Raw genomic sequence first — 13,220 nt, forward strand, 5'->3', positions numbered from 1 at the left:
GGCTGCAGCAGAGCCGGTGCAGTCACCACAGGGGGACACCCTTGGCGACGAGTGTGGTATCTTGAGCCGCGCCAGGGCAGGATGTGCCGGATAGCCTCCGTCTGCTGCTTCACCATTGAGAACTGCTGGGCAAAGTCCTCGATGGTGTCGCAGAATAGGCCAACCTGGGAAATGGGGGCAGCAAGGAACCGTGCCTTGTCGGCCTCTCCCTTGACCAGGTTGAGCAAAAGGTGGCACTCCTGGACCACCAAGGTGGACATCGCCCGCCCGAGATACCGCGCCATGACCTTTGTTGCCCAGAGAGCGAGGTCAGTCACCGAGCGCAGCTCCTGCATCAAATCTGGGGCGGAACTACCCTCGTGCATTTCCTTTAGCGCCATGGCTTGGTGGACTTGCAGGAGAACCATGGCGTGCAGGGCGGAGGCAGCTTGTCCAGCAGCACTGTAGGCTTTGGCCGTCAGGGATGTCGTAAACCTACAGGCCTTGGATGGGAGCTTTGGGTGCCCACGCCAGGTGGCGGCGCTCTGCGGGCATAGGTGCACCACGAGCGCCTTATCCGCCAGGGGAATCGCCGAATAGCCCCTGGCCGCCCCACCATTGAGGGTAGTGAGGGCAGGGGAGCTGAAAGATCGGGACCGGGCAGTAAAAGGTGCCTCCCACGACCTTGTCAGCTCCTCGTGCACTTCCGGGAAGAAAGGAACTGGATTGGGGCGTGGCTGTGAGTGGCGCTGCGAGCCCAGGAACCAGTCATCGAGGCGCGAGGGTTCAGGGGAGAGCGGAGGGTTCCACTCCAGCCTGATGCTCGCGGCTACCCGGGAAAGCATGTCTGTCATTTCCATGTCAGCCTGTGACTGGGCGACCGTACCCGAGGGGGGGAGCCCAGCTGAGGCTTCTGCGTCTGACTGGACGAGCCCGCTCTCCGATACTGTGCTCGAGAGCTCATCAGCATCGCAGGCTCTGAACAAGAGGTCGAACTCGCCGTGAGACGAGCTGGCGGACTCATCCGGAAGCCTGATCGGGGAAGATACACGACAGAGGTGGTCCCATTGGGGTCCACAAATCGCCCCCAGTGCTAGCCGCGCTGGCCTCATACCCATAGGTAGAAGGACAGAGGCGGGGACAACTTTTCTTATGAAAGCAAGCCGCGACTGCAACGTTGCCATGGTCATGTTCTTGTAATGAGTACATGATCCATCCATGAACGCTGTCTCCGCGTGGGTCGCGCCCAGACATGAAAGACAGCGATCATGACCGTCAGAAGTTGAGAGATAACAACCACAACCAGGAATAACACACAAACGGACATCTTTAAAAAGACATGTCTTTAAAAAGAGGTTCCGTGTGTGCCGCTCTTTTAGAGAAATATACTCTTTTAGAGAAATATACTCTCTTATTTCTGCTGAAGCGCCCAGCGGCATTCTCTGCAGTGCACCAGTGCAGAGGAGGGAGAAGCCACTGAAATGCACCGTCAGATCCAGCGGAGGTGAATGAACAGTTAGCTCAGTAAACATCAACCGTTCGGCTCCGAAAAGAAAATCTGAATGAGTGGTTGCATACCAGCTCCTTTTATACCCGTATGTCCGGGGGAGTGGTATGCAAATACCACTTGCCAATTTTCATTGGCCTTTTATCAAAGACCAGAGGTGTCTCGGGCTCCCAAGAGTGACCCCTATTGTCACTACATCGACACAACATCGAGTGAGTGACAGATAGGGAACCACTGTAAATGTGATGAGTGGATTTTTTCAGAGAAAGCACTAAAATAAGCTCTTTATAGCTCAGACTAATAACATGTTCGAAAACTTTTTTCCCAACATACAGATGTTAGGTTAAAATGTACATGAAAATACAAGGGAAAGTGTGTATTTGAGGTGCTGTGACAAGTCAGCATTTCTTCAAAGTTTTTAAGATCTTAATCACCTTTCAACTTTTTTCTAGAAGTGTAAATAAACTATTGTCTTAGTTAATATGAGGTTGTGGAAACAACAAGTATAATAATAATAATAATAATAATAATAATAATAATATATATATATATATATATATATATATATATATATATATATACAACATCATAAAATGTGGATTAAAATAGTTAGATGAAGAAAGTGTCACACAGTAGGACACTGATGACAATGCTTAAAATTTAAATTCAATTACCCACAACTATGTGTAAATGTTTATTTTAAAAAAATCTATGAAAACAAAGTTGCCCAGAATATGTACATATATAAATATATATATGGTCGGAATATGGTGTGCCTCGTGGTAGTGGAATGCCATCTGTGGCTTACACTCACAGATATTCGTGACAAAGATAAAGCCTTTCTAATTAACGCCACATGTCACAATCCGGACTGTTCGGTGATGCAGTCCAGTTGGTGGTGGAAAAATTCCGCACTGTGAAACAGCAGACTGCTGCATTCCATCAGATGCTTCCTCATAGAGAGAGAGAAAAGACCGCTGCAGCTCCGGAGCGTTCACATTCAATATCTTTGCAACAATCCACCAGAGAGCCGCATAGGGCGCCAGACACGAGTTTTGCAACCCCTCAGAAGGATTGGGGCCCTTTTTCATTCCCGCCATCACGGGCGCATCCACATAGGCATTTGGATGTTGGACCGGCCCCTTTTAAACAGCCGGCAGGACACCAGAAGCGATCCTGATGGACTTGCAGTGAAACGAAGGGTGAGTCCCCATTCGATGAATGAAACCGAACAGTACAAATGTATCCATGTCATTCCTGATTGCCCTTCAGATAGTATCGGGTTGAGTTCACCATTGTTCATGCTTCGAATGCCCGTTTGTAGTTCAGTTTCCCCCCACAGCTTGCGCTGGGGAGCGAACATTAAAAACTCACATTCTGAATTCAGCCTCTGTCTCCATTAGCAAGGGTCTCGAGACATGCATAACAGAATTCAATGTTTATCAAACACAAGTGTACACAAAACACACAGTGAAAATAAGCACCATATGTTGTCACCCATAAAGAATGCTGGGACCACTGTGGTGAACCAGTTTTCCCAATAAACTTTTCCCCCAATGTTTGTACATTTCCCCCTTTCAAAATACCGGGGAAAAGGTTTATTCTGTCATGGTCCCTGCTGCAAAGGCATCTCAGGGTGTTCATCTTTTATGCCTGAATACAATAAAGGCAAAAATATTATCAAATTCCCTTCAACCAGCCTCAGTATTAGAGGAGCAAAGGTTTCCCTCCACTGTGCTGCTGGTTCGGGGGCAATCACCAAAAGTAAGCCAAGCATGCCATCTAGTGGTTACAGGTTGCTCTGCAGGCAAAAGCCATGCATTAATCCCTCTGTCTGCCCATCTGTTGGCTTGGCAGCAGCTGAAGGGCATTTCGAACTGGGTACTTCGAACAATGAAGCATGGTTATGTAATTCAATTCAGGAGAACTCCGCCGATGATCAACGGGGTTGTTCCGACAGATGTTTATGTTTGAGAAGTCCCATTTTTGATTCAGGAAATTAATTTTCTCTTAGAAAAAGGGGCAATAGAGGAGATTCCCCCTTCTCAGAGAGAGTGCAGCTTTTACAGCTGTTAATTTCTGGTCCCGAAGAAAGACGGCGGCTTGGATCCCATTCTGGATTTGAGATGTTTGAATTCCAAACTAATGAAATGTCAATTCAGAATGCAGACGCAGAAGCGGATAATGTCACAAGTGAAGCCGGGGGACTGGTTTGTGACAATAGATTTGAAGGACGCTTATTTCCATATTCGGATTGCACAGAATGCATGGATGCGGCTATGACGCCCTTGTGGCTTCAGGGTATCCGCGTTTTGAATTATCTCGATGATTGGTTGGTGCTAGCCCACTCAGAGACGTTGGCTGCCCAACATCGAGATGTCATTCTCAGCCGTCTGAAAAATCTAGGGATGTGGGTAAACCTAGTCAAGAGTGTCCTGTTGCCAAGGACACATCTGTCTCAGGGCATGTTGCATGCAAGGCCTTTTCAGTGATGGATGAACTCCACAAAGGGACTTCAACCACTGACGCATACGTTCCGTCTCTTCAAAGTGATGTGTGGGTTCTACCAAACTCTGTTACCATGGAAAAGGACCTGCCTTCTGATGCCGGGTGTTTCGCTGGGATAGGTGTGCCGCCGCAAAGTTGAAACGACAGACGCCTCCTTCACGGGTTGGGGTGCTGTATACGAGGGTCGTCCAGCCTATGGGGTTTGGATGGGCCAGCGGCAATATTGGCACATAAACTGTCTGGAGATGTTCACGGTGCTGCTGGCATTACAATTTTTCCTCCCGGAAATTCAGGGCAGCCATGTCCTTATCCGGTTGGACAACAGGACGGTGGTGTCCTACATCAATCGCCAGGGAGGAGTGCGTTCTCCTGCCATGCTGAGTCTTGCATGGTGCATTCTTCTGTGTGCACAGGACAATGTGTGGTCTCTACGAGCCGTGAATGTTCCAGGCTGGTTGAATTTGGGGGCGGATCTCCTGTACAGACAGGGCTTGATGTCCGGAGAGTGGACATTACATTCTCAGATTATAGAAAAAATCTGGAGAAGGTTCAGTAGAGCAGAAGTGGATCTGTTCACTTCGAGCGAGATGTCACACTGCACCCTCTAGTTTTCCCTCTCACCCCCTGTAACACTGGGCATCGATCCATTGGCGCATCAGTGGCCAACAATGAATCTTTATGCGTTTCCACCGATCAGTCTGCTATTTGCAGTTCTGCAGAGAGTTTGGGAGGATCAGTTTGGCTTCTGTTAGTGGTGCTGTTTTGGAAATCTCAAGTATGGTTTTCGACTCTGGTCTCTCTCCTGGAGAAAGTGCCTTGGGAGATTCCAGTCAGAACAGACATGTTGTCTCAGGCTCTGGGCAGCATTTGGCACCCCCGGCCAGACTTGGGGCAACCCGGCAGACCCCGGCAATGCTTAAAGTCTATGTTGCCGCTATAGCAGATGAGCATGCGCTTATCAGTGACGTCTCTGTCAGTAGACATTCTCTTGTTTCTCATTTTATGCATGGGATATGCAGGCTTAGACCTTTTCGTCTCGTCCACGTTCCTTTATGGGATTTATCTGTTGTTTCAGAGGCGCTCTCGGTTGCTCCATTTGAGCCCTTGGCAACAGTCACTGATAAGTTTCTGACTCTTAAAACAGCCCTGCTGGTGGTATTGGTGTTGTTTAAAAGGGTTGGTGATTTGCATGCCCTGTCGATTAATCTCTTATGTATGGATTTTGCACCAGGGTGTTCAAGGGTGGTGTTAAGACCTTGCTTGGGCTATTTTCCCAAGGTTGTTTCTATATCATTTTGCTCGCAGACTGTTAATTTTCAGGCTTTCTATCCTCCCCCATTTGAGTCGGAGGAGCATGAAAGCATGCATATGCTTTGCCTAGTTCAGGCGCAGCGAGTTTATGTTGACTGTACTAGCCAGTGGCGTAAGTCAGAGCAGTTGTTTGTGTGTTTTGGTGGCCGCAACAGGGGTGTTTCAGTGTCCAAGCAAAGACTGTCTCATTTGCTAGTTGATGCAATTTCAAGTGCTTACGAAGCACACATTTTACCTTCGCCTTCGGGTATTCAAGCTCATTCTACCAGGAGCATGGCATCCTCATGGGCTTTGGCTAGAGGTGCATCCTTGGAGGGCATTTGTATGGCAGCAGGGTGGTCCTCTCCACATACATTTGTTTGATTTTATAATCTGGACGAGGGTTTGACTCCTGCTTCCCAGGTTCTCTCTGTTGGAACAGGAATAAACTCATAATTCCACCTGTTTTATTCAGATGCTTTAGCTCGCTTGTGCGCCACTACATGCTTGCCACACGGGCGTAGACAGTTGGCAGCTACTGTTCGTATGGCATGAATGTGTATCGTTCCCAATGCGATTACGCAGCTCGAGTTCCTATGAAAGGGAATGTCTCGGTTACATGAAGCATAACCCTGGTTCCCTGAGTGGGAACGAGATGCTGCGTAAACTGGCCATAATCTCTAGCAGCTGCACAGGCTCGTGCCTTAATGCAGGAAATCTGACTCGATGGCATGAAGTGAATGCCTTTATGGAGCCTGTGATATAGCTCCCTAGGGGCGTCGCTTAAGCGCCATCAGCCAATAAATTGGCATGGTTGTATAAGGGCTTCAGACCACATGACTCTCAGGGCGTATTCCCAATGCGATTACACAGCATCTCATTCCCACTCAGGGAACTGCTTCCCGCTTCACGTAACCCAGACATTATATGCTTGTGGAATAATAGACATTGAAAGTTTTTTGTTTTTTTAGAATCACAGTACATACAAAATGTGTCAAATACAATATCCATTAGGTAGTTGGAATAAATAGATGTTTTGTTTTAACATCAACCTTTTCAGTATTCAGTACATTAATGCCAATTGTTATACATGTATGCAAATTGATAAACTCACCAAAAAGTAACATGGTACTACTGTACAATGTTTTTTGTATACAGTATGTGCATGATACTCTTGGAAGTACCTTGGATTACAATGTTAATACCATGGTACTATGGTCTATCAATATATTTTGTTATCAAAGTACTGTGGTGTTACCTTCTTATATCATCACTGTGCCATTGTATCTCCACAGTTCTTTTTGGTAAGGGTATTCTACGCTATGCAATAAAAAAGAATCATGCTTTATCCTGTAGAAAACATGCTGGTGTAATTTTATATGACCATTGTCATGCTCGTTGTACAAGATTATTCATGCCTTCTGTCATGCATCTCAAGTGTTTTGCCATTTACAGTAGATTTTCTGCATAAATGCAAGAGGTTTTGTGTCAAAGGATGAAACTGAAATACCACAGACAACTCCCCCATTTTGTTTGCTTTGGTTCCACTTATTCACAAGGTGAAAAAGAACTCAATCACATTCATAGCCTGAAGGATGTACTGTTTGCTTTTGAACCTGCCCTCCCCCATCCATGTATGTTATGAACAGTGGAAGGCAGATACAGACAGAGAGAAAGAGAGAGACATAGATTGCTCTCCCTGTTGGAGACTCTCAAGTTCAAACAAGCATTAGGTAAGGGTGACCAACAACATGAATGTGATTTGCATAATAATGATACCCCTGTCTGTTTTATATAATTTCCTTACTTTGTTGTTTAGTATATGTGACCTGCTCCATCAATTTGAGTCACTTTGTCCCTGAAAATTATTTTGAGTTTCATGCACCAAAGTAAAAAGAAAACCATTTAAATTATTATAGCATGATTGTATATCAACAAAGGTTTAGAGTAGAACCATTATTATATCGTTAGAAAGCTTAGACTTTCCTTCTCACTATAGTGCATAACATTTAAAATGTGTTTCTGATTTAAAGTTTTCAAAAATGATGGAGCAGATCACATATTAATAAAAAAGGTAATTTGTGTGTATGACATAGATTATTTAAATTTTTCCTCTATTGAGGTCTACATAGCTAAATGTGAATTACCTATAATCGGCATATAACAAATACCAACCCCTATTTCATTATGTGTGATTCAAAATGACAGTTAGTGATTGGTCAACAATTTTTTAGGACCCCCTCAGTGACTCTCAGTGACCCATTATGACAGGAATGACTATATGTCTTTAGAGGGACTGATTAAAACAGCTCTATTCATTTGAAGCGCCCATTTGTTTAGTAGAGAAATAAAGAGCAGGTGGAATAGCACACCAATGGAATCAGTCATAAAGGGAGTTTACCGTGTTGGCCTATAAAGCTTTCAGGTCTCCTTTGTGTGGCTAATGATATTCTATATACTCACAGTATTCGAGAGCCTAAGTGAATCAGTAAATGTAGAAAACAATCATTTATAGACCTGAAACCTGATGGAGATCAATCTAGTGTTGTTAAATTCCCAAATTTATTTTTGCTCTAGCCATCTGTGTAGTGTCATCTCTTCACGAGCCCTCTTGTGTCTAGTAACAATTTAACAACTGCACAGAGAACAATTGCTTTAATGCGAAGTGGTCAATACTTTACACAGTTTTATTCCCTACACTTATAAAGTAAAAGTACAATACATGCTTTTGCTTAATATTTTCCCAAGCTATTTGTTACACCTGCATTGTATGGACCTACAAAGCTAAAATATTCAGCTAAAAATCTTCATTTGTGTTCTGCAGAAGAAAGAAAGTCATACACATCTGAGATGTCATGAGGGTGAGTAAATTAATTTTCATTTTAAAGAAATATTGTCACTACCTATATAAAGACTAGAAATATATTTTTAGAGAGAAATAAAATACATTTATACAATGAACTGTAAAGAGGAAACATTCTTTTTATTCTTCATTTTATGTTAATGCAAACTGAGGAGTCTATACATGGTTTTTAAAAAGGTAAAAAAAAAAACTGTACAATAAAAAGCTGAAACACTGAGAAAATGTCATACATTTTAAATAGAAAAAGCTCAAAATGTTTGGCAAATCTGTTTAATGTAAATTATTAGTAGAAATCACAGACTAAGATATAAAAGAAAGGGAAAAATTAAATTAATTTGAAAGAATAAATAAAGATATCATGCAGCAACTTGAAAAATAAAGCCTGAGTATTTTTTCTCTTTTAAATAAAGAATCATTCATCTACAACAACAATAAAAAGTAATTGTAGTCAAATGTAAAACAAATTCACATAAATTCTACTTCAAACCTTTGCAAACCGAATAATCTCTTCTCTTTTCGTTTCTTCATTTCTATTTGAGAAACAGCAATGACACTTCTCTCAAGAGACACACTTTAAGGATTAACATGACAAAAATCATTCACTTCAGCGGCTGAATATAAATCAGTGGACCATGTGTGGAGAAAGTCCTGTGCTGTGAAGATGCCAACAGATAATAGCCGTTTGTATATTTTAACATTTTGAAGTTTGTTTTCAAATGGAAGAAAGGCATACTCTTTTGAAGTTCAGGTAGATACAGTGGAATTATTTACCACATTAAAAGAAACCAGCTTAACGCTGGATGTTGCATGATCAGATAAGAACAGACACATGCATACATATCAGTACGATGCATTTAAATGCATACAGTACACACGCACACAGGCGCACACACTGAAATTAATCAGTACAAACACACTTCAGTCAGATGTCCTGAGAAGTGTTTGAGACAAGCTCTAATTTATGATCTGCTACCAGCTGCACCAATCAACTAAACAAGTAGAACTGAATCCAGGGTTTATGTAATACTGTCTGAGGGCCTTTCAAATGTAGATGAACAACTGTAGCTAAATAAGCTAAATAAGACAGTGGCACAGCTTCAGCATCTTTATCCAATCAAGTGACATCTTATCAACTGCAGACAAGCATGGTCTCGAACTAAATCAAGGACAGATCCTTGAAGTTTTTGCATGATGCTGAAGAAACTTTGCATGTTAAGAAGTACTAATTGTTGTTTTTATTTAGAGATTATAAAATGCAAAAATAGTTTGGGGGGTTGAAAACCAAATAGTTTCAATTTTTTTTTTTAATAGTGTTTAATAATTGAAACTATATTTTTACATTCTTTTAGATCATAAATAGACTATTCACTGCATTACAACGCAAAATACTTTTGTTTCTCAAAGGGAACATAAAAACTAATAGTTTACTTGGGAAAGTTGGTCTCAATACTTGCACCAATCGAAAAAAAAAATAGTTCTTGGGATTTTTCCATATAAGGCACTTTCTGGTAACATTAAAAAAGATCTCAGTATCACTTTCTTGCTTTTATTTTATTCTTATATTTATTCAGCATTTCAGTGAGTTTCTAACGTTGCCCACTGTTTCAATACCTTCATTTGTTTCATTTGTCAAAACAGGCCAGTTTTAACCCCACAAAACACAATATGTTGCTGCCACAAGACATCAAACTTCTCCACATTCTTCAAAAGTCTAATTTGTCCTTGCTTGCCCAACAGCTATCTGTTAGCTAGCTTGTCATATGCTTTATTTCATCATAAGTCACACCCTGTTTTGTCTCTCAGACCTCCATCTCCTGTTGTCCACTCTGTCCTTGGACAGTGGGCACCGCGATGTCGAAGCAGGTCTCCATCATCAATCGAGACTTGCATAGGTTGACACAAAAATCCAGCTCTCCTGTGGCCTGAGCCAAAGCCTCCAAGAAGTCCTGCGACTCCTGGTGCAGGTCTGGGTCCACATCAACTATTAAATATGGAAAAAAAAAGAGAGACAGAAAAATATAAACACTACTAATAGTTTTTAAATAGTATTTTACACCAGTGATTCCCAACTGGCTTTGCCTCAGGACTCAGATTTTACATTGGATGTCAAGTGACAAACCAAACACAGTACCAGAATTGTTAATAATACAAAACTAACACAAATGTTATATTTTTATGTATTATGTTTTTAGAATATGTGTCCCATTCCTTTGTCTTGCTAAGGCTACTTTCATAGCTAACACTTTATGTATCCTAAATGCACAGAATTAAATATTCATAAACATCATTTATTTATTTATTTTTTACATAATTTGGCTTGATTGGAAATGACACCCAATAAAAATATTCTGCTTACAAGTGATATTTACCTTGATTTTTCTTTGTTTTCTTCAAACAACCATTGTCTCATATTTCATTGTAAGCATGCTGTTAACTGACACTATTTTTTTTACTTAAGGGACAAGTAAGGTACTTTTGAAAACTTTGTTTGGGGCTAAATTGTTTAGTGTGGTGGACATAATGCCACAACTGTAAAGTAGTTGTAATTTAAAATTAAATAAATAAATAAATAAAATTATAGAAATCATTTTACCACATTAAACATTGAAATGTTTTTTGTTTATTTCACTCTTTGTTTAGATCACCATAGTTCTATACATGCAATAACTTGTAACTTTATAATGGAAATGATAGTATAATATTGAGTCTGGAACAATATAAAACAGTAAAGTCTATACATAAAAGGCATTTGAAAAGTAAATAAATGATGAAGGCCTGGTAAAAACTTTCCACGTCAGTTTTGATGTGTCCATACTGTATAGCAAAAATAAAAAAGTTGATATCTGCTTGTTTTAATAAAAAATCAACCCCTGGGACATGAAACTGCCCGAAGTTGAAGGAGCACTCTTATATAAATCTTTAAATAAATATCTCTTTAAAGAAATACACAAAAGGTAGCCACATTACTCTACTGGCTATTGCTAGACAATAAAATTGTGACTAGGGGCTATATGCCATGATGCTGAACCCCTCACACCTAATAGGTGAGCATTTAATTTATCTCAGGTGGAGGTGATGGTTAGTATGGAAGAAGGGCTTATAGAAACACCACCATCATTTAACTGGGCTCTGAAGAGGTGCCTGATTTTTACAGAATGACAGCCTTAAACATGGCTTTAGAACAAGACACCAGTCACAGATGAATAGTAAACACCTCCTAGCCAGTGGACAGGTGATTGCAGAAGAGAAAAATAATACCTTATTGATTCAAGAAAACACACCCATAGACACATACAAACACTCATATTCACACAGAGTCCCACTCTTTATGCACATTGTATTTTCTTTTTTATTATTTCAAATCAAATCAAATCAAATCACTTTATTGTCACACAGCCATATACACAAGTGCAATGGTGTGTGAAATTCTTGGGTGCAGTTCCGATCAACATAGCAGTCGTGACAGTGAGACAGTACCAATTTACAATAACACCAAATTAACACAACACAATTTAAACATCTGATATACACATAATTACACTCAACAATATACAAATAATAACATACACTGTACAGTATACAATACGCACTATATAGATACACATTATTCAATAAAAATAAAAAATAAAATATATATAAAAAGTATATATAGTATATATAGAATGTACATTATTGTACTGTATTGACATTCAGCTGTCGGTTGATAGTCAGTTATTAAGAGAGAATATAATATAATAATAATATAATTTATGACAGTCCAGTGTGAGATATAAGAGTAAGGGTAATAAAGTGCAGTGCTGATGTATTTGATCGTGGGAGATCAAGAGTTCAGAAGTCTGATTGCTTGGGGGAAGAAGCTATCATGAAGTCGGCTGGTGCGGGTCCTGATGCTGCGATACCGCCTACCTGATGGTAGCAGTGAGAACAGCCCATGGCTCGGGTGGCTGGAGTCTCTGATGATCCTCCGAGCTTTTTTCACACACCGCCTTGTATATATTTCCTGGAGGGAGGGAAGCTCACCTCCGATGATGTGTCTGGCAGTTCGCACCACCCTTTGCAGTGCTTTGCGTTTGTGGGCGGTGCTATTGCCGTACCAGGCGGAGATGCAGCCAGTCAGGATGCTCTCTACAGTGCAGGTGTAGAACCGTGTGAGGATGTGGCGGTTCATTCCAAACTTCCTCAGCCTTCTCAGGAAGAAGAGGCGCTGATGAGCCTTCTTCACAATGACTTCAGTGTGGATGGACCATGTGAGTTCCTCAGTGATGTGGACACCCAGGAACTTGAAGCTGCTGACTCTCTCCACTGGTGCTCCATTGATGGTGATGTGACTGTGTTCTCTGTCTTTTCTCCTGAAGTCCACCACAAGCTCCTTTGTCTTACTGGCGTTGAGGGAGAGGTTGTGCTCCTGACACCAGTGTGTCAGAGTGTGCACCTCCTCTCTGTAGGCTGTTTCATCATTGTCAGTGATCAGACCTACCACCGTCGTGTCATCAGCAAACTTGATGGCATTGGAGCTATGTGTTGCCACACAGTCATGTGTGTACAAGGAATACGGTAGTGGGCTGAGAACACAGCCCTGCGGGGCTCCAGTGTTGAGGGTCAGTGATGAGGAGATGTTGCTGCCTATTCTAACCACCTGGCATCTGCTTGACAGGAAGTCCAGGATCCAGCTGCACAGAGAGCTGTTTAAGCCCAGAGCCCGGAGTTTCTCATCTAGCTTGGAGGGCACTATGGTGTTGAATGCTGAGCTGTAGTCTACAAACAGCATTCTCACATAAGTGTTCTTTTTTTCCAGGTGGGAGAGAGCAGTATGTATTGTAGACGCAATGGCATCATCAGTGGAGCGGTGGTTGCGGAAAGCAAACTGCAATGGGTCCAATGATGGAGGCAGCACAGAGCAGATATAGTCTCTGATTAGTCTCTCAAAGCATTTGCTGATGATGGGGGTCAGAGCAACAGGACGCCAGTCATTTAAACAAGTTTTTTTTTTATTGTTTTGGAACAGGCACAATGGTGGATGTTTTAAAGCATGTGGGGACTACAGACAAAGAGAGGGAAAGGTTGAAAATGTCC

The 13,220-nt window shown here is 41.9% G+C and overlaps 1 protein-coding gene across 1 annotated transcript in view; it reads right to left on the reverse strand.

Moving 5' to 3' along the window:
• Positions 1-8,246: 8,246 nt before the first annotated feature.
• The window catches only part of LOC127416502 (kinesin-like protein KIF26A), a 141,988-nt gene continuing 137,014 nt past the window's right edge, over positions 8,247-13,220 (reverse strand). Inside the window, exon 15 of the mRNA XM_051655906.1 lies at positions 8,247-10,128. Within this exon, the coding sequence (XP_051511866.1) occupies positions 9,947-10,128 (182 nt within the window). The 3' untranslated portion in view covers positions 8,247-9,946. The remainder of the gene's footprint in view (positions 10,129-13,220) is intronic.

Source organism: Myxocyprinus asiaticus, chromosome 25 (genome assembly GCF_019703515.2).
Source record: "Myxocyprinus asiaticus isolate MX2 ecotype Aquarium Trade chromosome 25, UBuf_Myxa_2, whole genome shotgun sequence".
Lineage (NCBI taxonomy): Eukaryota > Metazoa > Chordata > Actinopteri > Cypriniformes > Catostomidae > Myxocyprinus > Myxocyprinus asiaticus.